The sequence below is a fragment of the Antennarius striatus genome, chromosome 22, assembly GCF_040054535.1.
Source record: "Antennarius striatus isolate MH-2024 chromosome 22, ASM4005453v1, whole genome shotgun sequence".
In the NCBI taxonomy this organism is placed as follows: Eukaryota; Metazoa; Chordata; class Actinopteri; order Lophiiformes; family Antennariidae; genus Antennarius; species Antennarius striatus.
In genome coordinates this window covers 11,584,789-11,610,471 of record NC_090797.1, presented here as the reverse complement: position 1 = coordinate 11,610,471, position 25,683 = coordinate 11,584,789, and the positions used below count along the sequence as shown (strand labels likewise).

The following is a 25,683-nucleotide window of genomic DNA, read 5'->3' as shown; positions in this document are numbered from 1 at the left end:
GTCCACCTCGGACGCTTCAAGGCCTATGAAATGTTACAAAACCAGGTCTTCCTTTTGCCTTTGCTGGGCGTGGCCTTTCATAAACAAACATGATTTCATGCTTGTTTAGCAAAGTTGGTTCTTCCCACTTGTCATTAATTGAAAGTCCTTGAGCTAGTTGTGGTCTTGGGATTTTTTTTTTGGTGTTAGACCCCCCTCTATGGGACGGTGGTGGTCATGTGTTTGGGTCATAATCTTTATTGACTTCTTATCTGAGTCTAAGTACACATAATAATGTCTTCATGTAAAAGTGTACAAGTACAGTCAGTCAGTGTTGATCACTACATGTGCAAAAAGTATTTTGAGAGCTTATTGTCAGCTTTGTTAACCATGTGGTTTTGTTGTTGTAGCTCCCATACAGTATGCTCTCTAGTGTAATGATGAAAAACTTCAGTTCTTCAGTTTCTCTCTTTCTTATGTTACGCTACCATTTATGCAGTCATTAGCTCAATAAGGGAAGGATTGAGATTGATTACGTGATAATCAAAACAGGCCTAATTTGACAGTTTTATCTTCCATGAAAATTCTTTTGCATTTTATTTTCTCTTTAAAACAAATAAACAAAAAACATAGTCGACGCTCATTCTGAATTAAGCCTGACTGGGAGATGCTGCCAATGGGAAGATTCATGATCATCTTTTACTCTCTATGAAAGTAAAAGATGATCTATCTGCATATACAGTATTTTCCGCAATATAAGGCGCACCAAAAAACCTTCAATTTTCTCAAAAATCGACAGTGCGCCTTATAATCCAGTGGGCCTTATTTGTGAAAAGTCTTGAAATAGGCTTTATTATATATATATATATATATATATATATATATATATATATATATATATATATATATATATATATATATATATATATATATATATATATATATATATATATATATATATATATATATATATATAATATAAATAGAAATATTTCAATAGAAATATTGAAGGTAGATAGATATACTGTGGAGCATGCACCTTATTATCCAGTGTGCCTTATATATGAAAAATGTTCAAAATAGGCCATTCATTGAAGGTGCGCCTTATAGTGCGGAAAATACTGTACTCTCTATATTACTCTCTATCTGTATGAATGTTATCAAAATAAACAGCTGGATGCCAAAAGTATCATCAGAGTGTCCACAACCGCTACACCTGCCGATATCACGTCACATTTCTGTCTTGTCTGATTTTCTTCTATTGTAATGTACATCCTACAAGACACCATCTGTGAGCATGTCATGATTAGTAAAATGTCATGAATATGATCTGAGGATCTGGTGTGGCGGCCCCCGCCCGACACAGGCAGTACTGGCCCAGTGCCAGGGTCTGGGACTCAACCGCTTGTTGTTCTTAATGGAACTGAGAAACGACAGACTGAAAGATCTTCAATGTTTTAATCAGTGTTTTTATAATTTTAACAAAGATGAGACCACAGGAGTTTAAATCACTCTACTGGACTTTAAATGAACCTGGAGAAAAAAGGTTGAAGGTTCATCTGACTGCAGCACAGAAGCCATTTTAAAAAGAATGCATCAAACAAGAACGTTTTGTATACTTTTACAAACTTGTGTCATGTCAAGGATGTCTTATGTTCTGTGTTGAGTGAGAAGCATGTATTCAGTCATTGGTTGGTTTAATTTATGTATGCAGTATTTTGTTTAGTTAGCTGGTGACACATCCTTTAATTTCACTTACATACTGTAATTAATTAAAAAGGGAATAATCAGTCTGAGGATCATGACTGAGATACTACATGTAATAATCTTCAAATATTCTCATTCAATTGTCAACAAATTTCTTTTTCTGTTTTAATTTTTTCAAAACGGCCTTTTATATATCAGAGCATTCAGCAAACAAGTTTTTGATAGATTCATACTTGACAAAATCAAAAGTAAACAAACCACATTGTTTAGCAGGGTTGCTGCAGCCTATCCCAGCGGACTTGGGTGTTAGGCAGGGTACACTCTGGGTGCAATGCCAGTGAACCCCGGATATATATATATATATATACACACACACACACACACACACACACACACACACACACACACACACACACACACACACACACACACACACACACACACATATATATATATATATATATATATATATATATATATATATATATACATACATACATACATACATATATATATATATATATATATATATATATATATATATATATATATATATATATACATACATACATACATACATACATATATATATATATCCAAATTCCTGATTCTGGAAAAAGTGACTATATCCATGTTAATCTCAGAAATTCCAACTAATTTTACAATAGACAGTAAGACAGCTCAAGTGTCCAGTTTTTCCAGCATTACGTGTTGCTACCAAAGGTCATGTTGATCTAAAATACAAGTTTCTCTCACACCATACAATTTAATATGCAAACAAACATGTGCATGCCAACATTAATTACATCATGTTTAAACAGTGACTTGCATGAACATGTGGCTTTCAGGGCCTCTTTCTGGGTCAACGAATAATAATTTAGGTTGTGGTTGAAACAGCACACTGTAAAACAAACAGTTCCAGTAAACGGCCAGAAACTGCTCATCAGGTGAGACGCTGCTTTGAACATCCTGTAGTTCAATGTTTGGACCCCAGGTGAGATGTATAAATCTTTTTGCCGCAAGATATTTATGTAATTAAAATTTAAATTATAAGACAGGAGTGAGGGAAAAAACTGTCCCCCAAAGATAACTGGTATGCTAATACATGGGCGGAAGCACACACTCTTAGTAAGACTAAGTAAGTCTTAGTGTTAGTCTCCTCCTTCATTTTAAATTTCGATAGAGCACAAGAAAAGTCACAATTGAGTAATGATGTATGTAAAGATTTAATGTGTGCCAGAACACAGAAGCCTTTTTCCTGAGTGCAAAAATAAAAAGAGAAACAAGAACCAGTGCAGTCAGAGACTGCAACATCATGCGACACCCCTGAATTCAAAATTTTACCGACCTACTTGCATAGATCAAAGATCAAAATTAGTGCTCTGATCAAAGCACTAGCTTTGATCTATGGTCGTACTCTCACTGGTCTTCTCCCTCATTTTTCTATCTTATCCAGTTCTTCAGGGTACAAAAGTTGATATTTGACGAGACCTAATTTTCTCAAGGTCATCATCTCATTTTCATCCCCTTTGCCGCCTGAGTAATTTTAAGCTTTTCGTTTCATCTTTCTATCTGCAACAGGTGCGAAGATATTTGGTGGACAAACGAAGAGACAAACGAACACACGAACACTGACAATCACAATACATCACCGTATTATAAAGTATACTATATCTTTTTGTACTATAAACTACGGTTTTCTACCAAAATCCTCTGAAAATACAATTTCATTCTCATATTTTATTGCTAGTATTTATAACATACTCCCTCTCTGTCAACAAACGTGGTAATCACTGTTTGTTGACTTCCATAACAAACGTTGAACACTTTTATACATATCTGAAGATTTAAATGACATATTGTTCACATTGAACAGTATGTCTCTCTCTCACTAGAGCGGTTCTTTCGTGTTTTTTTACTGTCTGTGGGTTTGAGAGGACTGTAATTTCATCTGTGCTGTATGTTGTGCATATATGGTACATTTGACAAGTAAGTTGACTATGACTATGTAGACACCAAGCCCTTGGAGAGAAAAAATTTGTGTTGTGGTCTAGACAACTCAAAATATGAAATCCAATGCTTTGAAATTATTTCAATGACTTTGAAATGTGGATTTCAAAGGCTTTGATCAAAGGCACAACATATATAGTATACATACATATATATAGCATATACACAGATATGGCAATATTACCTTTTTGATTCAACCCAAACTATGGCTCAGAAAACAGATACGTTGTATAAAACCATTAAACATGATCCACCGGAATCACATGGCGTAGCAGAAAAAAAAACTTGTACGCTTTCTGCACCGGAGACATGTGCAGAACCAATGATTACACCTCCTAAGTCATTACTGAAATATGAAAATCCAGTGTTGATTAGAACCACAGATACATCAAAAGACCCTTCAAGCATTGTACCACCATCTCGATTCCCTGATGGGGCAAGCACCAGTACCAGTTTGGATATCCTGAACGCCATCCTTCCACCTAGGGAATGGATGCAGGATAACCAGCTGTGGGTGCAGCATGTTTCTAGTGCACCTTGCACGAGAATGGAAGTTGTCCAGCTAGAGGAGCATCTGTATAGACAGTTGAGGCAAAGGCAGGCTAAAGAAGTTGGAATCTGTCCGATACGCAGGGAGCTTTATTCCCAATGCTTTGATGAGCTGATCCGACAGGTGACCACGTCCTGTGCGGAGAGAGGCCTGCTACTAAGGAAGGTTCAAATTGAGATTAACAGTACTCTGGATACTTACCAGACACTGCATGAAAGCAGCATTGCTTATGCTATTAGGAAAGCATTCCAGGCTGTGGAGAACAAAGCTGAAGTGGAGCAGAGGAATGCTGAACTGCTGAATCGTCTCCAAGACCTGCAGAACCAACTGAAGATGAATAAAGCTAGATGTGATGAAATTGAAAGGGAAGCAAAGGAAGAAGCAGAAAATGACAAAGAAGTTTTCATGGCAGAAATTAATGATATCATGGAAATCCGCAAAAACCTTAAGGCCAAACTTGAAGAAACGTTTGTCCAGAAGTAATGTGTAGGCAAGATCGGGCATCAACATCCAACCCAAAGTCCCCCTTTGAACCCTACCACACTCATTTTTGAATGCCCCTAAAGAAGTGTCTTACCTTTTTTTTCCATCCCATTTCTTGTCATTAGTAACTCAAGTGGTAGGAAATGGAATACCAAAAAATGGTGACCCAGATTTGGATAAGCAGGTAAAGACACTTAACTAATTCTGCTCTTCTTGAAAATGCGATGATTATGATCTCCATTTTCAAGAACAGTAAAACTATTCCTCTTCAATCGTAATTGTAGCAAAGAATGAGAAAATTTTAAGGCTACAGTGTAATTTTGTAGATTATCTTACTGAAAGCACAAGGTGAGATCATCTATCTATCCATCAAAAGATTTAGGGCAACACGGATGGATGGATGGATTGACGTGTTGCCCTATATTCTGTTTGGGTTTACTCCGGGTTCTCCGGTTTTCCAACCTTCCAGATGTTGAAGCAGTATACCCTATAGTGTATCTTTTAAAAAAACAATTCAGCAGGTATGTTTTTAAGGATGAACATGAGTGGATGAATGAATAAAAACATACCTGTATCATTTCAAAGGTGGACGGATAGATGGATGGATGAATCAGTTATTTTTCAGTCAGGTTTCATTGATAGAACGTGTCTTGGAGCTTTCAACTGACCATCGCCTGGTGATGAGTTAGATCTTCTGTTGGAGCTGTGGGTCAAACAGACTCAGCAGGCGCAAACATGTCATCAGGGCCTGTTGGGAACATCTGACCAAACCCTCCAGCAGTCCCAAGGGGTCAAGGAGGCAAAAACTCAGACCAGATTGCACAATTGTGGCAAAACATTTTTGCTTGGATGATGCGTTTTTTTGAAAACTGTTCTTCTGGACAGGTGATGCGTTTGTTCCAAACTGGTCCTCTTCAATGGATGAATCAATATCTTCAGAACATTCCTCTTGAACAGATGAAGCAGTTGATGTGGAACATTTCTCTGGAACAAATTATCCGTCTTACTGATGAAATATTTCTTATTAACTAATACTGTGTGGTTAACATTCGCGATGCACTGACGACACAACCAGAGCGTACCCCGCCACTCACCCTACCTTAATCTAATAATTATAATTAATAGTTAATTATAATGTGGGTCACGGCACATTAGTTTGCTGTGAGCATCAGGTGCACCAAGGGAACTAATCCACTTTGACTTAATTGGTCTAAAAATTGCCATTGTCGACAGTCTGTGATGTAATCTACATTCTAGTGACTGGCAGAGTAATGCAATACTCTTCCATACCACTGTGTGACAGCATGTAACTAAGTACCTGCTGGCATCGACAGCCCTGTCATTTTCAGATAAGAGAATTAGTGATCTACGCACCAGTTGGCGGTGACAGTGACGGAGTTTTTCAAACTTAAAGTCTGCTCAGTTTGTATTTGGCCCTGGACAAAATTCGGACCCAGATGAAGGCTGTCTTTCCACCAGTTTTGCTTTCAGTGGTGGTACAATGACCTGAAAGCTCTTGTGTTTATTTCACTGTCTATGTTCACAACAAAGTTTGAAGTGACACACTTCTGATTTCCTCTTGAATCTGAACTTTTCCCTTTTTTCTTCACAATTTTCCATTGGAGGTGTGATCATTAATATTAGTGTTGTTTGCTGTTTACTGCAGCAGTGGTAACAGTCATGGTGAGGATATATCATCTAACTGTATTATAACTGTATTATGGGCCGGAAAGCAAAAAATGATTTTGACCGAAACGTTTAGTCACCTATCAACTAAATTTAATTTCATATTTCCCAGCTGTGATTCTTCATATTTAAATTCCCCATTAATGTGAACATGCTCTCATTGAGACATAATGTGATGGCTCAATTATCAATCAGTACTGAACCAAAGAAATATGTCCAATTTCAGTGTATAATAATATACTGCATGTACATAAAGAGAGTTATCGGTCTGTCCCCCTCTTCCTCTCACTCTGCCTTTCAGTTCTTGTTTCAATTTCCTTTGTCTAAAGAAACGCCGTTTATATTGCTCTAAAGTTCCAGCTGGGGTAATGATTAATGTGAGAAACCTGGTCTCATTCTGTAGTAAATAGCGATTGTATTAAATGTAGACATGATGCAGTGAATTGTTCTAGTCAGTAATCCTTAATCAATGTATTATTTGAATTAAGGGGTCCACTGCCTAGACCTGATCATTTATTAGTCTGTCAAATATTTCATGAGGTTGTATCGCTATAGCTACAGAGCTAGTTTGCAAATTCATAGTACATGTTTGCTCATGATTTTATGGCAGTACAACTTTTGATCTGCCATAAATCCATATCTACATTTACTTCAGTGTTATTCCTTTTTTGGGCAGGTTACTATCCTCACACACTAACAGTGTGAACTTGTTTCATATTACGTGGAGCAACAAATTACTATGACTACAAGCTGATACAAGTGAGCAAGGGACTGTTTACTGTAAAACAGAGTTGTTGTGATCTGTGCTGGTTGTGCAATCATCTGTGACTTTAACAGGAACTGGAGCGTCAGCAAATAAACCAACCTGCATCAACTCAAAACTGAAAGTGTGGCTTTTTTATTTTTTAAACTTTGTTTCCGTGAAGATTGTCACAGAAGAGCACGCTGGCTGATGCAACTCACAGATGCAAAATGGCTTGTGTTCCAGAGCTGCTCCTCGCCACTTTGGAGGAACTCCTTGAAGAGGAGCTGAGGACCTTTCACTTTTTTCTTCATAGTAAAGTTCTTGAAGGATTTCCTCACATTCCACGGAGACGTGTCACTGGCCTGGACAGGACAGGCACTGTGGATGTTTTGGTCCAGGCATATGGCTACGACAGCGCCGTTATTGTTACAGTGGAAATATTGACGAGGATGCAACTGAACCTGTTTGCTGAGACACTGAAGAACAAGTATGGTAATGGTAAAAAAAAATTTAAAACTTGACTGTGTTGGTTGTAAGAACTTGTACGCTTGACAGCTATCTCTGTTCTTTGTCTTTTTATCAGTTCCAAACACTCAAGCAGGCAAAGGTAAGAAGATAAAGTAACACATTGATGTTGATGGATTCAAACGTTTCTTTCATTACGAAGACAGAAGATTGAAAATGTACCACACTAAAATGAAATAATTTAAAAAAATAATTCTTTGTACAGAAACTAACTACCTTGCCATCCAAGAAGAATTGAAATCCACCCTGAAGCAGAAGTACCAGAACATTTATCAGGGGAACGCTAATGAAGGAGACACCATTTACCTGAACAAAATCTACACCGAGCTGCATGTCATTGAAGGAGCCTGGGGAGGCTTCAGTGAAGAGCATGAAGTCAGACAGCAGAGAACCAACCAAATAATAACAGAAGAAACGTCCATTAAAGTTAGTGACATTTTCAAACCCAAGCCCAACCAAGAGAAGCAAATCCGAACTGTGCTTACCCAGGGAATACCTGGAGTGGGTAAAACTGTCTGTGCACAGAAGTTTACCTTGAGCTGGGCAGAAGGAGAGGAAAATCAGGACATCTCTTTTGTCTTCCCACTTCCTTTCCGTGAGCTGAACCCCAACATAGGAGAGAAGGAATCTAGTCTGATACAGCTGCTCCATCAGTTCTTTCCTGAGATGAAACCAGTTGAGAAACTGGGAACAGGATGCAAAGTCCTCTTTATATTTGATGGTCTGGACGAGACTCTTCTCCCCTTAGACTTTAAGTATAACAAGGTATTGAGAGATGAGACCCAAGCTGCCTCGCTTGATGTCATAATCACAAACCTCATCACGGGAGATCTGCTCAGCAACAGTCTCATCTGGATCACATCCAGACCTGCGGCAACCAACCAGATCCCTCGAAAGTACATTCACCAGTGGACAGAAGTGAAGGGGTTCAATAATGAACGAAGGGAGGAGTACTTTAAGAGGAGTCTACGCGATGATGACCTTGCCATCAGGGTCATCAGTCACGTGAAGTCATCAAGAAGCCTGTATATCATGTGTCAGATACCAGTGTTCTGCTGGATCACAGTGACTGTAATGAAGAAAATGCTGAGCAACAATGTGACAGGAGTTGTGCCCACCACCCTGACTGAGATGTATGCCTACCTACTTCTCTGCCAGACCGACCGGATGGTAGAAGGGCACTACAGTATGGAAAGCAGCAGTGTTGTTTTAAAGCTAGCTCAGTTGGCCTTCCGTCAACTAGTAAAAGGGAATTTGATCTTCTATGAGGCTGATTTGAAGGAGTGTGGCATTAATGTCAAGGAGGCGACCGTCTACTCAGGAGTTTGCACAGAGGTCTTTGTGAAGGAGGGAAGACGAAGGAGAGAGGTTTTTAGCTTTGTGCATTTAACCATCCAGGAGTTTCTAGCTGCTGTGTATGCTCATCACTCCTACATTGAAAGAAAGGAAAATGTTTTTCTTGGATTCTTCGGAAACATGTCTGCAAAATGGTTCCCAAAGTGTGTGTTCAGTTTTTACAAGACAGCCATTGAAAAGGCTTTGGAGAGAACAGACGGCCACTGGGATCTCTTTCTTCGCTTTCTCTTGGGTCTGTCGCTCAAGTCGAACCAGGAGCTTCTGAGTAGAGTACTGCATTTGGAAGCAGGAGCGGAGGAAGATGTGGTGAGAACCATCCAGTTCATCAAAGAGAAGATCAAGGAGGAACCAGAGGCTAATCTCAACCTGTTTCACTGCTTAAGTGAGCTCCAAGAAGAGTCTTTGGTGAAGGAGGTCCAGAGCTTTGTGAGTTCTGGCAAACTTGCAGCCAGAACGTTGTCTCCAGTCCAGTGGTCTGCTCTCACATTTGAACTGATGACATCAGAGGCAACGGAGCAAGAGTTTGACTTGAAGAAGTACATAAGGTCAGAAGAGGGGTTACAGAAGCTTTTGCCCGTCATTAATTCCTCTACACGTGCACTGTGAGTTCACCTACATGGAAAAAAAATCATTCCTTTTTCATTTTGATTTTGTTAAGAAATGGGAAGTGTCATTCACATCAATATTTTTCAGGCTAAATTGCTGCAAACTCACAGAGAACTGCTGCACAGTTTTGGCCTCAGCACTGAACTCACCTTCTTCCCACCTGCTAGAGTTGGACCTGAGTGAAAATAACCTGAAGGATTCAGGAGTGAAGCTGCTTTGTGTTGGATTTGGGAGTCCACATTGTAAACTAAGGAGTTTAAGGTCTGTTTCAACTGTTGGCAATCTTCTCTGTACTAGTGAATATGCATATGTAGAATCTTGCATCCTGTGGCAACTACTTCTTGTAGTTAAAAGGCATACAAATTAAGACAAATAGTTGTTTGTTGGCAATTATTGCTATTAAAATCCAGAAAGTGTGTTTATTAATCAACGGTTTAAAACATATTCATTCTTTTCTTGTTAGATTACGTAAATGTAATCTGGAAGGAGATTGCTGTGAAGCACTGGCTGGAGCTCTCAAGACAGAGACAACCGATCTTAAAGAAATGGACCTGAGTGGTAATGACTTCAAGGAAACAGGATTTAAGGCTTTGTGTGTCGGACTATGCAGTCCCCACTGCAAACTAGAAAACATTAGGTCAGATCTACAGAGAAACTTGGAATGACTTGAATTTAATCCAAATAAATTGTTGCATAGAATAATGCCTTTTGATTTTGTTCTCCTGTAGTTTGAATCGGTGCAAGTTGAAAAAAGACTCCTGTGCAGATTTAGCTGAAGTTCTGAGTTCAGGTACTTCTCAACTAAAAACTGTTGACCTGAGCAACAACAGCCTGAAAGATTCTGGTGTATCACTACTCACCGCTGGACTGAAAAGTCAACACTGTAGAATGGAACGCCTAAGGTCAGTGTCATCCTTTGGTTGCTATTACTAGCTGAAAAGCTCAGATAACATGACGCAAACCTCCCCAGCTCCAGAGGAGGTTAACAAGTTGCTGGTGAATATAGCAGAGCGTTAAAGGAGGAGGAATATGACCTTTGACCTTTCCCTTGGGATCTAGTGAGGAACAAAGCACGACTTGTGGACTAAATATCTATCACTCAATCTTTTCACATTAACCCACACTGTTACATGCAGCATACTGTGTCTTCACTTCAAGTCTTCTTCCATCTGTCAGGCTCAACAGGTGTGGCCTGACACAGAAATGCTGCAATGACATTGGTTCAGCTCTGAGCACTGAGTTCACCCATCTGAGTAAACTGGACCTGGGGGGAAACGATCTGCAGGGATCAGGCCTCCAGCTGCTGTGTGCCGGGCTCAGAAGTCCACACTGTAAACTGGAGACATTAGGGTCAGGTCATGCAGATATTTCTTATCAATGAATGATTCTAAATCAGCTATGCGTTTATGTAAAAGAACAAGGCATCAGATGAGTTCAACATGTGTGGTTAATATAGCATACAGTACAACTGAACAAAATGTATCTTCACCTGTAGGTTAACTGAGTGTAATCTACAAAAATGCGGTGCTGATCTGTCCTCAGTCCTCAGCTCTCAAACATCCCATCTGAAAGAGCTTGACCTGAGTGGAAACGACCTCCAGGACCCAGAGGTGATACTGCTCTCTGGTGTTTTGGCAAGTACAGACTGCAAATTAGAAACGTTAAGGTGAGATTTTTGTTTTTTATGTTCAAAATGAGGCTCAGCTTTTAAAAAAAGATAATGAAAAGGTTCTCAGTCAAAGATATCAAAATATAAAGTTCTAGGTATATAAGGTGGAAAAGTAATTAGTAAGATTTTAGTATTATGTTTTTGTATATTACTTTATAAAACATTTTATTACATATTGCATTAAAAAGGGAAATATTGTTCTTTGATTAAATATGAGTTCCTAACTTCTCCACAGATTGTCTTTTTGTGAACTCACCAAGGAAGTCTGTCCATATTTGTCCATGGCGCTGACCTCCAACCCTTCGTACCTGAAGCACCTGGACCTCAGCTACAACTATCTGCAGGACTCTGGAGCGAAGCTGATCTCTGTGCATTTGAACAACCCACTCAGTAATCTGGAGAAGCTTTGGTAAACCAGTCTCTTATTGTTAATGTTTAAATGTCCTTCATCTTAATTTGTTTAATATTCCTGAAAATGAAAGAGTAAACTTTTAAATTATCATTATGATAAATCAACTTTTAAAAGGCATAATCCCAAAAATTGCTATGTATAGCTTAACGTTTCATTTGGTGATCAACTTTCCGGTGTTTATTGCCTCTCAGTTATCTATTAAAGTTTATTATAGGGGAGAAGCTCAAACATTACAGACATGATAAACAGGAAAAAGAAACCACACGAGAGGAAGAAAAGTCAAGATATGAAGTAGTATAACCGTCTGCTAAGCATTATTCTTTGTATGTCTACATTATTGTCTGCAGTTTGGACTACAATGCTGAGTGCTTCTTGAAATCAAGGCTGAAAAACCGTAAGCGACCGCATTTTCTGATCATATTCATTTTATTGACTAATAAACAAGCAGCAACATTTTGTAATGTGTGCAGGTGACCCAGTTTCTGGCAGCAAAAGCCTAGACACAGCTGCTTATTTCCAGCGTTACAAAATTATTCTACTACGTAATAAAACATCATTGAGTCAAATGCTATAAAGGATTGTGATCATCAAAATGACACATTTATATAATATATTATATTTAAATACATTGTTTTTAGTATTGGGCTTTATTACATGAACATGTACCAGCAGGTTTGCATGCTGTATCTTTTGTTTTATCCAGCAGATGTCAGCAGAGATGTTTACCTCCTACAGTAAATTCCACTATTCTGATCTGGTCTTCTTGAATTTCTGTCTCCTTGCCTTTCTTTAGATTAGACACAGGTTAATCTTAGACCTCAGAGGGAAAAATGACTTATTCTTTCTTGTTTTCCTTTCCGCTTGTCCTTTCAGCGAACCAGTTGCCTGATTCGCGTGTTTGATTTGAGAAAAGTTTTTGACACCGGATGCCCTCCCTGACGCATAAAAAAAATGCGTCACAGCCCTTATCACATGATTCATAAGGGCTGTGAAAGATATGGGAGCACAGTGTGGAAATTTTTTCATTTGATTGTGGAGATGTTTGCTGTTAGTTAACACACTGCCAGACCAGATTTTATTCTATATGAAGTTGAAGCTCTGTTTTGTAGACAGGAGATGGAAATTATTGTTTTATATTCTCTGTATTCTTTCTTTTTTATACTCTTTACCCTTTTTTTCTTTTAGATGCATGTGATTTGATGTTGGACAAAAATACAGCAGCCAAGTCTCTCTTTCTGTATGAAACTGGTAAGCAGGCGACATGGGTCAGGGAGAGCCAGCAGTACCCTAATCACCCCGATAGGTTCGAGAGCGTCTCCCAGGTGTTGTGTCACCAGGGCCTCACCCAACGCCATTACTGGGAGGTGGAGTGGCATGGACGTTGGGTGGATGTCGCCGTGGCTGTGAGAGGAATCCGCCGCAGAGCAAGCTCTCACCTTTGTGGATTTGGCTCCACAGACCAGTCGTGGAGTCTGTACTGCTCTGAGGATCATTACAGTGTTCAACATGACCGCCAAAACGTACAAATACCAGCACCTGTGTCTCGCTCCCACAGGGTTGGAGTGTACCTGGACTGGCCAGGTGGCACCCTGTCCTTCTACAGTGTTTTCTCTGGGACCCTCAGCCACCTTTACACATTCTACGGCACCTTCACTGAGCCTCTCTACCCTGGATTTGGGATGGAAGAGGATGACTGTTCTATAACTATTTGCACAGTAGAGGGTGTCATTTCTCCATCAGCAAATTGAGGAATTTTGAGAACATATTGGTCTGAGAAAAAAATGTAAATTTAAGTGAAAGAAATGCTGATTTGGTTCTTTGAGGGCTTCCAGATAATAAGAGCATGTAGGCAGTCTACATAAATAACAAAATACAGTTTATGTCTACAGCAGCTCTAATGGGTTGTACTGTGGCACAAAGGCATAATAATTGTTAACTGGAAATACAGTGTGAACAACAAAAAAATTCTGTCTCTTAAGCTGATTTCTGGATGTAAATACATAGTTTCAATCAGGCTAGAATAATATAAAAGATAACATGAGACACATATACTGTAGATAAACTAATGGCTCAAAATGGACCATAGGCAATGCAAGCTTCCTGAGCACACTGAGGACCACTGTGAATGTGAGCAACATCAGATGTGCAACGCTGTGGCCTCGCACCAGTATCACACTTTGTTCAAAACCTTGGATCATAGCAAGTTACATGGCTTATTAAAAGAATCAAACTACAGCAGCAAATTTCATGAGTTAACTTTTAATGTAAGTGATGTGGCCCACTTGAAATGAAAAAGACAAAAAAAATTTGTTCTTCATGAGATGCGTAGTGTGAGGGTCTCGCTTTGGACATGGGAAGAGTCCTGCTTTGGCCGGTGAGGTCCAGTTGTGGTCTGGTTTAGGGTCCTGTTCTGGAAGAAATGACACATATTTACCTTTCAGATATAACATTTTGTTCTCATTAAAACAGTCACATTTTGCACAATGACGTGTGTTGTTGCTTGTGATACAGAATAAATTCCTGTAACTCTTCGTCTGTAAAATATCTAATTACTCCTTTTTTTATTAGCCTTTCTACTGCCCAAAAGTATCCAGTAGTAACAGCATTTATTATTCAAAAATAAAAAAATGTGAATAAAAGTAATTAGAATATGCACAAATCTGACTTAAACTTTACCTCATTTTTCACGTGGTTGTACACTTTGTCCAAGTTAATGGCTTCGTCTGCTTCATACTTTGAACTTTCTCAAAAAGACAAAAAATCTCACCCAGTTTCACCGCTTGTTCTTCTATTTGCATATACAGCACTCATTCCCTATGAAAAGACCCTTGAAACATCTGTCGCTGCCCGTTTGTTTCGCCATGATCGGGGTTGTCTGTGTAGGTTCTCAGTTGTCCAGGTTATGGTTATCCAAAGCTGTTTAAATCAATCCACTGGATTTTAAGAAAGTTTCTTGAAGACGTTTCACTGCTCATCCAAGAGGCTTCTTCAGTTCATCAGAACGATAGGCTATTGCCCCTCTGTGACCCTAGAAAGGATTGTGCCTATATGTAAATTGCCTCTTGAAGCAACAGCTCATCCCGATCCAGAAGGTGCCGTTCACTGATCTGCAGGTGAGAAGTAGGGTGACTCTGACATCAGCAGCAAACTGTGAGCGTTGGCATGGACCACAGGTTCCTCTTCAAAGATCCAGAAACCAGACACTTCTCACAACGCCTGCATAGCAAGTACCAGTCCTTTAGCGTCATTAAAGGGATCACAAAAGGTGAACATTGGCAAACATCTGGGGGAAAAAAAACATTTGTTTATTCGTAAATATAAAAATAAAGTCAAGAGTCATAAAATAACTAATACAGAAAAGTACAGAGGCTGTTCCTAAACAGAGCTACGGACGTCACGTGTGTTGGTTGTTTCATTAGTAGGATTTAAAAGGAGACGGATTCTGTCCACCGGCGTGCATCAACATGTCCAATAATGTGGCTGCTATCTGAGTAATTGCTCTGTTGACTTCAGTAAAGCTGCTGTTGCTTCAATGAGTCACTCTTGAGGTCTGTTTGCTGTGAGAGGTGTTGCAAATGTTAGGAAAAAAAGGGGAAGGAAAAAGGTCCCATAAACGTACTATGGTAAAATTTCACAGCCGTGTAACTGGTTTGTATAACGACAGAGTTGAGAGGCATACAGGTGACGGATGAATGGGTCTGTTGTTCAGAACTTCACGGTGGGGACATTTGTGAGGAACATGAAGGAGGTGTGGTCTTTCACTTAGTGGGATAACATTGTTGTTGTGTTTGAGCTGGGATACAAGGTTCATCCAGCAAGCAGGTAGGAACTGTTGGCTTTCCTCTGCAGTTTTTCTTTACTTTAACTTTTGTACAAGGTCAATCTTTAATGTTAAGGCTTTCTGTCGTTTGTGCTCCAGTCTTGTTTAAGAGTGAAGTTGTAAACTGAATGTTTCCTGGAAGCATTGCAGTGACCTGGTTGTACTTGTTCAGGGGGAATCAAAGGACTGGAGTTTTCATATGATTATTTATGTATCTACAAAATCCATTATCTATAAATTCTAACATGAAACTTTTAAACCCTAAAACCAGGTCATCATGAAGAGTCTGGTTATGTGTTGTGTGTTTACCTTTCTATATCTTTTGGGTGCCACAGAACAGGCTGAGGTAAACAACAACAACAACAACAATAACAATAATAATACTAGAATAATGTATATTATGTGTTTAAATAGATAAAGTCTAATTACTTCTTTGGTATTTCTAGAAACAGACTGGAGATATTTCTCAAGGTACGGTGCATGTTCCCACAACTATTTTATACTCTCATGATTTTGCTGTCTAGAATTTATTTCACAAAACAGTAAAGATCAGTTTTTCCTCCTTTGTCTCACTAACCTCAGGATCAGACTGCACACAGATTAAGACTCTCTCTCCACAAGCCTCCAGTGGGGTGTACTCAATCCAACCCGCTGGATTCAGGACCCCATTTAAGGTATCAAAAAAGATCCTATAAAGATGGCATGTGATGCACAAAGTAAACCCTGTTAAATGTTCAAGATGCTGCTGCTCTTAGAACAGAAATTCACTCATTTATAGAAATTTCACATGTCTGAGATAAATTAGCTAGCTAAAGAAAATTAATTATGATGGGCGCCTGGTAGAGAAACATAGATCACTCAATCCCATGGATGATCCTGTTTATCTTATTTATATTATAGTTTAGCACTAGTGTTACAGGTATGATGATGTGTATTATATTATTACATATTTGTTATACTTATCAATAAAGATGCACCATAAAATATGTTGAGCCTCTTCTCCAAGTAGATGTCTTTTTGCCATTCAGCGAAGTTTGATTGATTTCAATAAAGATACTGAAGATAAAGATATGTTAATCTACATCTTACAGAAACAGCCAGTCACAACTGAACTGTAAGACTGTAAGATAACTTACGTTGTACATACAAGCATTAGACTGGTAACAGTCAAGTTTTTTACTCCTAGAATGTGTAACTGTGTAAATATTGGTTGCATAATATGAGGATAAAGAATATATTGTGGCATCTGTAATCAAAACACTGCTTGTCACCTGCATAAAAACTGTGATCTAGTCGTAGCGGCTGTATTTTAAACGGGCTTTTCCGTGTGGTTGGACATTTTTACTCTGAGGGGTCCAGCTGTCTTTGTGTGTTTCACTTATCATACTCAGGTATGATTCAGCAGTCAAATGTTTGTGTGGCACGCCACAATAAAAATTAAATCACGCTGTTTTTAAAGAAAATAATATGTCATTGTCTCTAGCTTGGTAAAAAATGAGTCATTAAGTTGTGTCAGAAAACCCAAACAGCTCTTTAACGTATATTTAACACCTCCCCAGGTGTTTTGTGAGATGCGGAGAGATGGAGCTTGGACTGTATTTCAGAGACGCACAGGAGGAGCCGTTTCCTTCCAGAAAAACTGGGCAGCATATAAAAATGGTTTTGGAAACCTGACCAGTGAGTATGTGTGGCTGTTTAGAAAGATGTGAGGCTATAATGAATTTACCGTGATGGAGAAATGTGTCACTTCATATACATAGGATAGATTATACAGTATATTCCAGAGACATTTCAGGTTGTAAATGTAAATGTGTATACTTTATTAATCCCCGTAGGAAAATTATTAGCACACTCTAGATCACACTGTTAGTTTTAGTCTCAAACATATATACAGTAGTGTGTACAGGCTCGTAACACACACACACACACACACACACACACACACACACACACACACACACACACACACACACACACACACACACACACACACAATGGGCCGGTAGGCAGCTCCTTCTGTGGTGTGGCCCAATGAGCAACTTATAAAGGGGACGGCGCCTTGCTCAAGGGCACCTTGACAGTGCTCGTTTAGGAGTGTGGTTGCGGGATCGAGTCCAGCTCTGTGTGGAGTTTGTATGTTCTCCCTGTGTCTGGAATTAGCATGTTTTGTTGCATGACTGTCAGAGGGGGATTCACCCCCAAAACCTATTTGTAATAGGTTAGTCCATTGTGATGGGCCTAACTATTTGCACTGAAACCACAGATGACCACTGGCTCGGCCTGAAGAAGATTTTCTCTCTGACCAAGACCAAAGGCAGGAAGTGGATCATGAGGGTCGACCTGTGGGACCATGGCACAGCTTTTGCCCTGTATAAGAAGTTCAGACTGGGCAATGAGAGAACAGCCTTCAAACTGAAAGTTGGGAAATACAAAGGAAATGCAGGTAATGTAGGTTTTTCTCACCTTCAACTTAGTTACACATCGTTTCTTCACTTTGGATTTTATTGACTCACGTATGTTAATTCCATTAGTAGTAGTGGGAGCCATGTTTTTGCTGCATCTGAGTGGTCTTTCCACTGTTAACCATGCTTAAAATCCTTTTCCTCTCCCCCCCCGCAAGTGGAATGTCAGCAACATTTCAAGAAAGCTTTCTAGAATTATTCTCAGCCTAACCCTTAACGCTTGATCCTCTTTGTCCATTATCATGTGAGCAGAGGATGAAAGTGAACCTTTTTGGATGTACTTTTTGGAACAGATTGGTGCTTTTCTTTTACAGCTGTTCATTCCTAATGTGTTTGTCCTATGAAAGTGGCTTGATGTAGTAGTTGTGTGACTTGGTGCTTGTACTTGTAGCTATCCGTTTCCCATAAACACATCAAACTCACAGTTAAAGTTTGAGATGAAAAGAAGGGGTTGTGATGTCATTTAGTGACACACAGTGGTCCCTGTCGATCAAAGGTTTCCTCCTGAATTCTTCTTCAGGTGACGCCATCCGTGGGACCTATCGAGGCATCGATCAAAACGGCTTTGGCTTCAGCACCATTGACTCTGACAATGACGGATGTGACCCATGCATTTTTGGTGACATTGCTGAGATGGACTGCACATCTTCAAAAGGAGGTGGTTGGTGGTACAGCCGCTGTGGCTCTGCTGGTCTCAACGGCGACTGGCATCGTGCTGGTGACAACATTGGCTGGGCATCTGGGATCTACTGGAGCACCTGGAAAAAAGAGGCGCCTTACTCCCTAAAGGCCTCCAGGATGATGATCAAGTCTGTCTGAGGTGCTCATGTAATCCCAATACTTCTTTGCGTATGAAAAGATACTTCTGTTCATGTATGAACTGTGCAGCTGTTATGTGAAGCCATTGTTGATGTATTCCATAAAAGAAGCGGGGGTGACAGATGCCTGTTAAATATTGCATTTGGTGATGGGAAGTTTAAACACGCAGATGGCATGGCAGACAGGCAATACCTGACGCTGATTCTCACTGACTCCAAAACGTGCGTGAAATGGGTGAAAGTTAAGTCTTTATAAGCCACTAATATAAAACACTTTAAATTCATGCTCATTAAATGCTTTGTTTGCAAAATTCTTATTTTGTCTCATATCCTTGTCCCATTAAAATATCTAAGATATCTCAGTTTCACACTAACTTTGCTTCAGCATTTGGAAAAGAAGTAAAAAATAATGTTATTCCAATGTGCTTTTACGTATAGATCTGTCTTTAAATATAGTGTATGATATTGGCGTTAACTCATCAAACACAGACTCACCCGTATGCTAAATGATAAGATTGATATTGTTTCTGTTTTGTCTGCTGTGAGAAATGGATGCTTTCTGGCTGGGATGCCACCAGGTTAGTTAAGTTTTTCAATAGGCATATTGCGTAGGTAAGAGTAACCTAAAATATGTGGAAATAAATAATTTAGCATTAGTCTTGGATTGTAAAAAAAAAAAGCCGTTCATATAAGCTAATTTGTTAATTTTATTAATCCATCCATCGGCTACTACTTCATCCGCTGTGGTGGGTCACTGAGAGCTGAAGCCTATCCCTGCTGGCTTAGGGCGTGAGCCGGGGGGAACTCCGGGTGCGACGCCAGTGCACCACGGAGTCACACAGAGAGACAGACAAACATGCACACACTCACTCACTCCTACGGGCAATTTCATCCATCCATCCATCTTCCACGGCTTATCCCGAGTCGGGTCGCGGGGGCAGCAGCTTCACCAGGGAGCCCCAAACTTCCCTTTCCCCGGCCACATCCACCAGCTCTGACTGGGGGATCCCAAGGCGTTCCCAGGCCAGTGTTGAGATATAATCCCTCCACCTGGTCCTGGGTCTGCCCCGAGGTCTCCTCCCAGCTGGATACTTAAATACTTAGATACTTAAACTCCTTCACCTGTGGAAGGACCTCATTCCCCACTTGGAGAAGGCAGTCCCTTGGCTTCCTGCTCAGGACTATGGCCTCAGATTTGGAGGTGCTGATTCTCATCCCCACCGCTGCAAGTTGGACCAGTGATTTTGCAGCCAAGCGTGTGCCACAGGAGGCACACATTATAATGAGTGCTCTTCACTGTTAGACTAGAATTAAAACTGTTTGATGAAAAAATAAATACACTGAGTATTTATCAGAAAACAAAAGAACAATCTCAGAATTGACGTTTGTATCAATATTTTAATCACAATGGTTTATTAATTACTGACACAGCATGTTTGTCTAAATTTACTTGAATAGACTGAACATGTAGTCGGAAAGATGCAGTTCACCTCCCGAGCACCGCCCCCCACAAGATGATCATTGGTTGCTATGTGCCAGCCCGTCGCTCTACCACTCAATATTCATGCCGTGCGCGTGCGCGTGCGTGTGTGTGACCAATAGTGTGACCAATTCACCTGACCTGCGTCTGAGGTCAACCTCCTTGCTGTGTGGCAACAGCGCACCCCACTTTGCCGCCCATGCATAGAACCATAGGGGTAAATGTGTGCTGTAAGTGACTCTGAATTGCCGACCCCTAAACACCTCTAGCCCTACATTTGAGGGCATATATAAGACAATACAACATCAATCATATCTTTAACAATTGGAGGTTGTGGGTGAAGGCTGTGAGGCAGATGATGGGCTAAAACCATCTGCCAGGCATCCACCAAATGGACGTTAATCCCTTTGAACATGGCTCTGAGCACCTTGTCTCGCTGCATAGAGTACCAATCACTGTTGGTGAGCGCCTCATAAAGTGTCAAAGCTTTGAGGTTTGCTGTTCGGATGACAACCACAGTGCCTGGTTCCCTGTCCAGCAGTCGCAGCACCGCCGTACGGATGCTGTGCAGCCGTCGGATGTAGAGCTCAACAGGAAAAGTGCTGAAGTGAGACCAGATGCCAATAACTACGACAGTGTTGGGGCCTCCAGTTAAACCATCTAGTTCATTGGCAATGTAACGGAGCTCACTTGTTGGGACACTGGCAAAACGGATGGGAGGGCCATGGCAGCGGTGTGTTACTAATATGTTGTTCACATTGTCCAAAGCCATGAAAGGACCAACTTGCTTTAAGTTGTGCAGGTCAAACTCTTTAAGATCTAAAATATTAGAATATGATGTAAGACATAACAGATTAAGATGCAGAATGACAACAGTGAAAATAAACAGTAAGGGCCAGCTACCTGGGAGTGTTGCGGTAAGGTGTTCAAACCACTGCCTGATAGTGGAGTCCCCGTACAGGTGGACCACCTTGCCCCTCAGACACTGACTGATGGCAGAGATGGAATTGAATTGTCGAACTGCAGTGTCACCTAAAGCACGCCACACATCCTGGTAGTAATAACCAGACAGTCTCAAAGTCACAATCCTGCTCTCCACCTCTTGCTGATCTGAAAGGAAGACCAACGATATGCTAATAAAGGGTTATTAAAGTTGGTAGAAAATTGATTTATGATTTACCTTCTAATTTAGGAAGCACAGTGACACTGGCAGGTCCTGAAGCCGGAATAATGACTTTCATGTTGACACCACTGAAGAAGAGCACACACAATAAATATCTCACTAGCATGTAATGAGGGGGCCAAAAGTGGTCAAAAATGAGAATGTATTTTTACATTTTTGAAAAGAAGAAGCTAAAAATGGACAATAAATTGAGTCAACAACAACAGTCAACAAAGTTAAACCAACAAGCGTAATTCTCATACATTCATTTGATTTTTGTTGCACTCAGTTTTAAACCCTTTTCAATTAAAGCTTTACTTGTAAAATGTTTAATCTGGACAAAGGGAATAGTATTCTTACATACTACAAACAGTATTTTGGTCTCTGTTCCCTCACCTTTGAAAGAGTTTCTCCTCATTGGCCTTGAGTTTTTGTTTGAATTCTCCCTTGAAGTGGGAGATCCTGGTATCACATCCCAGATTCTTTGGTTTGTAGCAGAACCAAGGTTCACCTGTTCCCAGATCAGTGTAGTTGCACAGTCCTTGCTGTGTTGGTCTTAAGCAGATGTTACAGGTGGTAGTTTCAGAATTTGAGCCAGAGTGGAAGAGGCTTTGGAAGCTAATCCTGTCTGGCTGTTCTTTGGTCAGCCTGTGCAGCACTGTGATAGCCTCACTGGGATGAACCAGTGTCACCTGATAGGACAAAGTTTTCAAGTCCAATGAAGTTCCTTCAGATCAACAGAAAAAACAAAAATCTACTAATACTAATCTACGTCTTCACTCTTCCTTCACCACAACACAACTCTTCCTTTAACACAAGCATGTGTTAAATAAGAACAATCAAATGATTCATGGCATTACCTCAACTTCTGCACTTCCTTCCCAAAGTAAAGGGAACACAGCAGTGTAGCTACCGTTGAGATGATCCACCACCTGTCCACCAACACCTGCACCAAGTTTTGAGTTGTGCAGCCTGGCAACAAAGAAATCTCCCCCAGAGTTTTTAGGAATGCCACTGAAGTCATACATCTGTATGATCACCTCCAGCTGATCCCCTACATGCCACTGTCCTCCTGTCCTCCTTGGGAGGATGGTGAATTTGCTGTGGGCAGGATCACTGGTCTGCTTCAAGGAAAGATGATCTGGCAAGAGTGGAATCATGGGCCAGGCAATGCTGCACAGTATGAAGTGTTCCTCCTGAGCGTCCAGTGGAGGCAGTGGTTTGAAGGTGCAGAAATCATTACGCATTTCAGGGTCAGTGGAAACTCTGTTGAAGTCAAGTTTGAAATCCACTTTGTGCTGCAAATGAGGGAAATTGAAAGAGAAAATGTTGACAACAATGCATCCTATACGTGGTCAAACAGTAAATCACGTCAATGTTTAGAAACCTTGTAAGAACTACTGGTCAGTTGGTTGTGTGTGTGTGTGTGTTTCCGTGTGTGTGTGTGTGTGTGTGTGTGTGTGTGTGTGTGTGTGTGTGTGTGTGTGTATGTGTGTGTGTGTGTGTGTGTGTGTGTGTGTGTGTGTGTGTGTGTGTCTGTGTCTGTGTCTGTGTCTGTGTCTGTGTGTCTTTGTTTCTGAGTGTGTTTCTGTGTGAATTTCCAGTCACATATCAAAATTTCTTCTGGAACTATCAATTTTTTTCTGTAATTAAAAAAAAAACCTGAGACTTAAGTCTTAATTTTTTCATTCATTTGATCCACTCAATCATGTGTGTTGCCATGGGAACCATGATGTCATGGAACTATGAATTGAAGGACACTGAAATACTGTGCTCACTCTCTCCCAGTTTGTACATGTTTGTGTTTATACACAATCATGTACCGCTCACATTGACCCAAGAAGAAGAATGCTCTCCCTTAAAATTCCAACATTGAGTATTTGTGAGAATCTAGCCATATCCGCTCTTAAGGATATAGTACTCGAGATTATTTTCTTTACATGGCTATATCAAAGGAATTTTTTCACCACGTGTCTTGAAATGAGGAAACGCAGGCACAAATATATGAAGCAAACATAGAGACTGTTCTCTTTCCTAACATCTAATAACTGTATAACTGAGCGCCTGGACCTGATCATTGTTAGAAATATTTAGAACGGCTATATTTATTTTCCAAATTATGTTCCCGTTAGTGATTTAACAGCCTAACATGGTTACTGTGTCCTCTGCTCTGCTGCTTCCTGTGCTGTTTATGTAATGTAACCATAATATGTGAGAGAATTTATTCAATTTTCCATCTGTGCTGTCTCTTCCAGAAGTAGAAGTTGACCCCCCCTCCCCCCTGTTGAAATAAATGTGGATATTTTTCATAATGTGCTTTATAACCAGTAAGTTTGTGAATATGCAATATTTGGTCAAATCTGAGGTCTGCAATCCTCTCCCCATCCTGTTCAAAAAATCAAGTTCCTGTTAATAAGTAACAGCAAGTTTCAACGCTCTAATAACCCACATTTGAAATCAGTACATATTTCAAAGCCTCCCAGTGAAACAAAGTTCTCACCTCCAGGAAGTTCATGTTGACCAGCACAAATATGAAGACCAGCACAGCCAGAAGGATGAAGATGGTGCAGTACTGTGAAAGGGTGGGCATTGCTCTATGTCCAGATAATCAATAGATGAAATAGTGATTATTATTATTATTATTATTATTATTATTATTATTATTATTATTATTATTATTATTATTATTATTATTATTATTATTATTATTATTATTAATATTAAAAACCCTTCAAGTGTACTGTATGTACCCCTTGAAAGGCAACAGAAAGAAATCTACTGAAATATAAAAGTCACATGTGTTTTGCATACATATCGTATTTTCTGGACCTATAGCTGTATTCACTGCAGACATGTCCAGGACTTTAGATTTTAGTTTATATCTTATATTAATGTAAATAGTTATTCATGTAACTATTCATCCCGCCAATTGTGGATCACATGAAAAGAATGTTACACTGAAAACATTATTGTACATCAGGTATTCAAATACACACCTTCAGGTAATATATATACAAAAAAGAAGTACTGTACAGTTAACTTAATTTTAATATATCTACAAACAAAATGTACTTATATTCATCACTAAATAAACTGAGGGTGGCACAGTATAGTGCAGTGGGTAGGGATAGATGAATGAATGAATGAATATGGTGTATAAACTGTATATGAAAAGCTGAATAATGAATGTGAAGCTTAAAGGCAGCAGCTCAGTCTTACTAGGAGCATTTAACTGAATCAGGGCAAAACAAATATTCCATTCAGTACAGCTTTGTTATACTTAACTTATGCTTCTTCATATCTGTGATTTTTTTTTTTAGTATATATGATCAGTATGTTTCAGTATGTTCTAATTATGTACGTATTTCAGTATGTCTAATTATGGATGTCACTCAGTATGTTCGAATTATATGTCTTAATGGTTTGTTCACTTAAATAGAAAAAGTATCCAAAACTGTCAAGTAATGTCAAAATTTTACATTTAACGCAGTACAAAGTACAATAGTTTCCTTTTAGGTGCAGTAGAGTGGAACAAAAGAACAGCAAGAAATGGAACCAGAAAAACAAAAAGGCATTCATGTAAAGTCAGTTAAAGGTCAGATTGACTAATACATGTGGGGTAGTATTATGGATTTTCTTACCTTGGCAGAGTCTCACTGGGGATGACAGAAGAGTTTACGAATTTAAATTTGTTAACATCTGACCTTGTGTCTGTCTTCTTTCTCCATCTGGGGGAAACACCGTACTGTGGTGGTTTAGTTTCACTTTTACAGCTGCTTAAAAAAGCACAGGAAGTAGAAGGGTGTGTGAAATTTTGGAAACACCCAAATGAAATAAAAGCAAACAGATAAAACACAATACACATACGTGGATGTGATATAACATAATTGCCAGAAAATTATATGTTGAATGTGAAATTATTTTGCTGTTTGTTTTTTAAATCAAATTTTTGATTTAAGAGGGTTAAAAAGACAGAAAGATAAGGAAAAAAAAATTCATTCAATTACCTTTTTATCCGCTTCTTCCGCTTTTGCACTGTCAGAGGGGTTACTGGAGCCTAACCCAGCTGACTTACGGGTGAGAGGCAGTTGCTATCTCTAAAATATACATGGTTTGCGTACTTCTTTATTTTGCTGACAGTTTTATTCACAGGCTTTCCGCAAAATGCCACACACTTCAGTCATGCCAGCTGATATTTTTACGTCCAGTCGGC

General features: G+C 39.6%; 4 protein-coding genes across 5 annotated transcripts; 3 read left to right on the top strand and 1 right to left on the bottom strand.

Moving 5' to 3' along the window:
- The first annotated feature begins 4,018 nt into the window (after window positions 1-4,018).
- On the top strand, window positions 4,019-4,729 carry LOC137589654 (axonemal dynein light intermediate polypeptide 1-like). The gene has a single exon (XM_068307517.1). It carries the CDS (start codon window positions 4,019-4,021, stop codon window positions 4,727-4,729), a length of 711 nt encoding a protein of 236 aa, XP_068163618.1.
- A 2,636-nt stretch (window positions 4,730-7,365) lies between these two features.
- On the top strand, window positions 7,366-13,476 carry LOC137589732 (NACHT, LRR and PYD domains-containing protein 3-like). The gene is made up of 11 exons (XM_068307573.1): window positions 7,366-7,652; window positions 7,744-7,767; window positions 7,891-9,643; window positions 9,735-9,908; window positions 10,111-10,284; window positions 10,376-10,549; window positions 10,824-10,997; window positions 11,143-11,313; window positions 11,552-11,725; window positions 12,076-12,122; window positions 12,914-13,476. Exons 1-11 carry the CDS (start codon window positions 7,388-7,390, stop codon window positions 13,474-13,476), a joined length of 3,693 nt encoding a protein of 1,230 aa, XP_068163674.1. The 5' UTR covers window positions 7,366-7,387.
- Window positions 13,477-15,303: 1,827 nt separating this feature from the next.
- On the top strand, window positions 15,304-19,185 carry LOC137589735 (angiopoietin-related protein 5-like). The gene is made up of 7 exons (XM_068307577.1): window positions 15,304-15,550; window positions 15,820-15,894; window positions 15,995-16,019; window positions 16,131-16,222; window positions 17,108-17,225; window positions 17,812-17,991; window positions 18,531-19,185. Exons 2-7 carry the CDS (start codon window positions 15,826-15,828, stop codon window positions 18,827-18,829), a joined length of 783 nt encoding a protein of 260 aa, XP_068163678.1. The 5' UTR covers window positions 15,304-15,550; window positions 15,820-15,825; the 3' UTR covers window positions 18,830-19,185.
- A 1,051-nt stretch (window positions 19,186-20,236) lies between these two features.
- Window positions 20,237-25,558, bottom strand: LOC137589733 (NXPE family member 3-like). 2 transcript variants are annotated; one of them, XM_068307575.1, is made up of 8 exons: window positions 25,478-25,558; window positions 25,112-25,243; window positions 23,971-24,064; window positions 22,331-22,768; window positions 21,867-22,162; window positions 21,489-21,559; window positions 21,212-21,418; window positions 20,237-21,127 (listed from the first exon to the last, which is right to left on the bottom strand). In XM_068307575.1, the coding sequence occupies exons 3-8, from the start codon at window positions 24,058-24,060 to the stop codon at window positions 20,580-20,582; spliced, it is 1,650 nt and encodes a 549-aa protein (XP_068163676.1). In that variant the 5' UTR covers window positions 24,061-24,064; window positions 25,112-25,243; window positions 25,478-25,558; the 3' UTR covers window positions 20,237-20,579. The 2 variants fall into 2 exon arrangements, with proteins under 2 accessions (XP_068163676.1, XP_068163677.1); XM_068307576.1 differs by lacking the exon at window positions 23,971-24,064.
- Window positions 25,559-25,683: the final 125 nt, after the last annotated feature.

Excerpts from the sequence above, each read along its gene's own strand:
- LOC137589735 (XM_068307577.1), top strand. The coding sequence starts at position 15,826 with ATGAAGAGTCTGGTTATGTGTTGTGTGTTTACCTTTCTATATCTTTTG. Across the intron at positions 15,895-15,994 it reads GTGCCACAGAACAGGCTGAG|AAACAGACTGGAGATATTTC; the intron begins GTAAACAACAAC and ends TGGTATTTCTAG. Across the intron at positions 16,020-16,130 it reads GACTGGAGATATTTCTCAAG|GATCAGACTGCACACAGATT; the intron begins GTACGGTGCATG and ends CACTAACCTCAG.
- LOC137589732 (XM_068307573.1), top strand. The coding sequence starts at position 7,388 with ATGGCTTGTGTTCCAGAGCTGCTCCTCGCCACTTTGGAGGAACTCCTT. Across the intron at positions 7,653-7,743 it reads GACACTGAAGAACAAGTATG|TTCCAAACACTCAAGCAGGC; the intron begins GTAATGGTAAAA and ends TCTTTTTATCAG. Across the intron at positions 12,123-12,913 it reads GAAATCAAGGCTGAAAAACC|ATGCATGTGATTTGATGTTG; the intron begins GTAAGCGACCGC and ends TTTTTCTTTTAG.
- LOC137589733 (XM_068307575.1), bottom strand. The coding sequence starts at position 24,060 with ATGCCCACCCTTTCACAGTACTGCACCATCTTCATCCTTCTGGCTGTG. Across the intron at positions 22,163-22,330 it reads AAGGAAGTGCAGAAGTTGAG|GTGACACTGGTTCATCCCAG; the intron begins GTAATGCCATGA and ends TTGTCCTATCAG. Across the intron at positions 21,419-21,488 it reads TGTGCTTCCTAAATTAGAAG|ATCAGCAAGAGGTGGAGAGC; the intron begins GTAAATCATAAA and ends TCTTCCTTTCAG.
- LOC137589654 (XM_068307517.1), top strand. The coding sequence starts at position 4,019 with ATGATTACACCTCCTAAGTCATTACTGAAATATGAAAATCCAGTGTTG.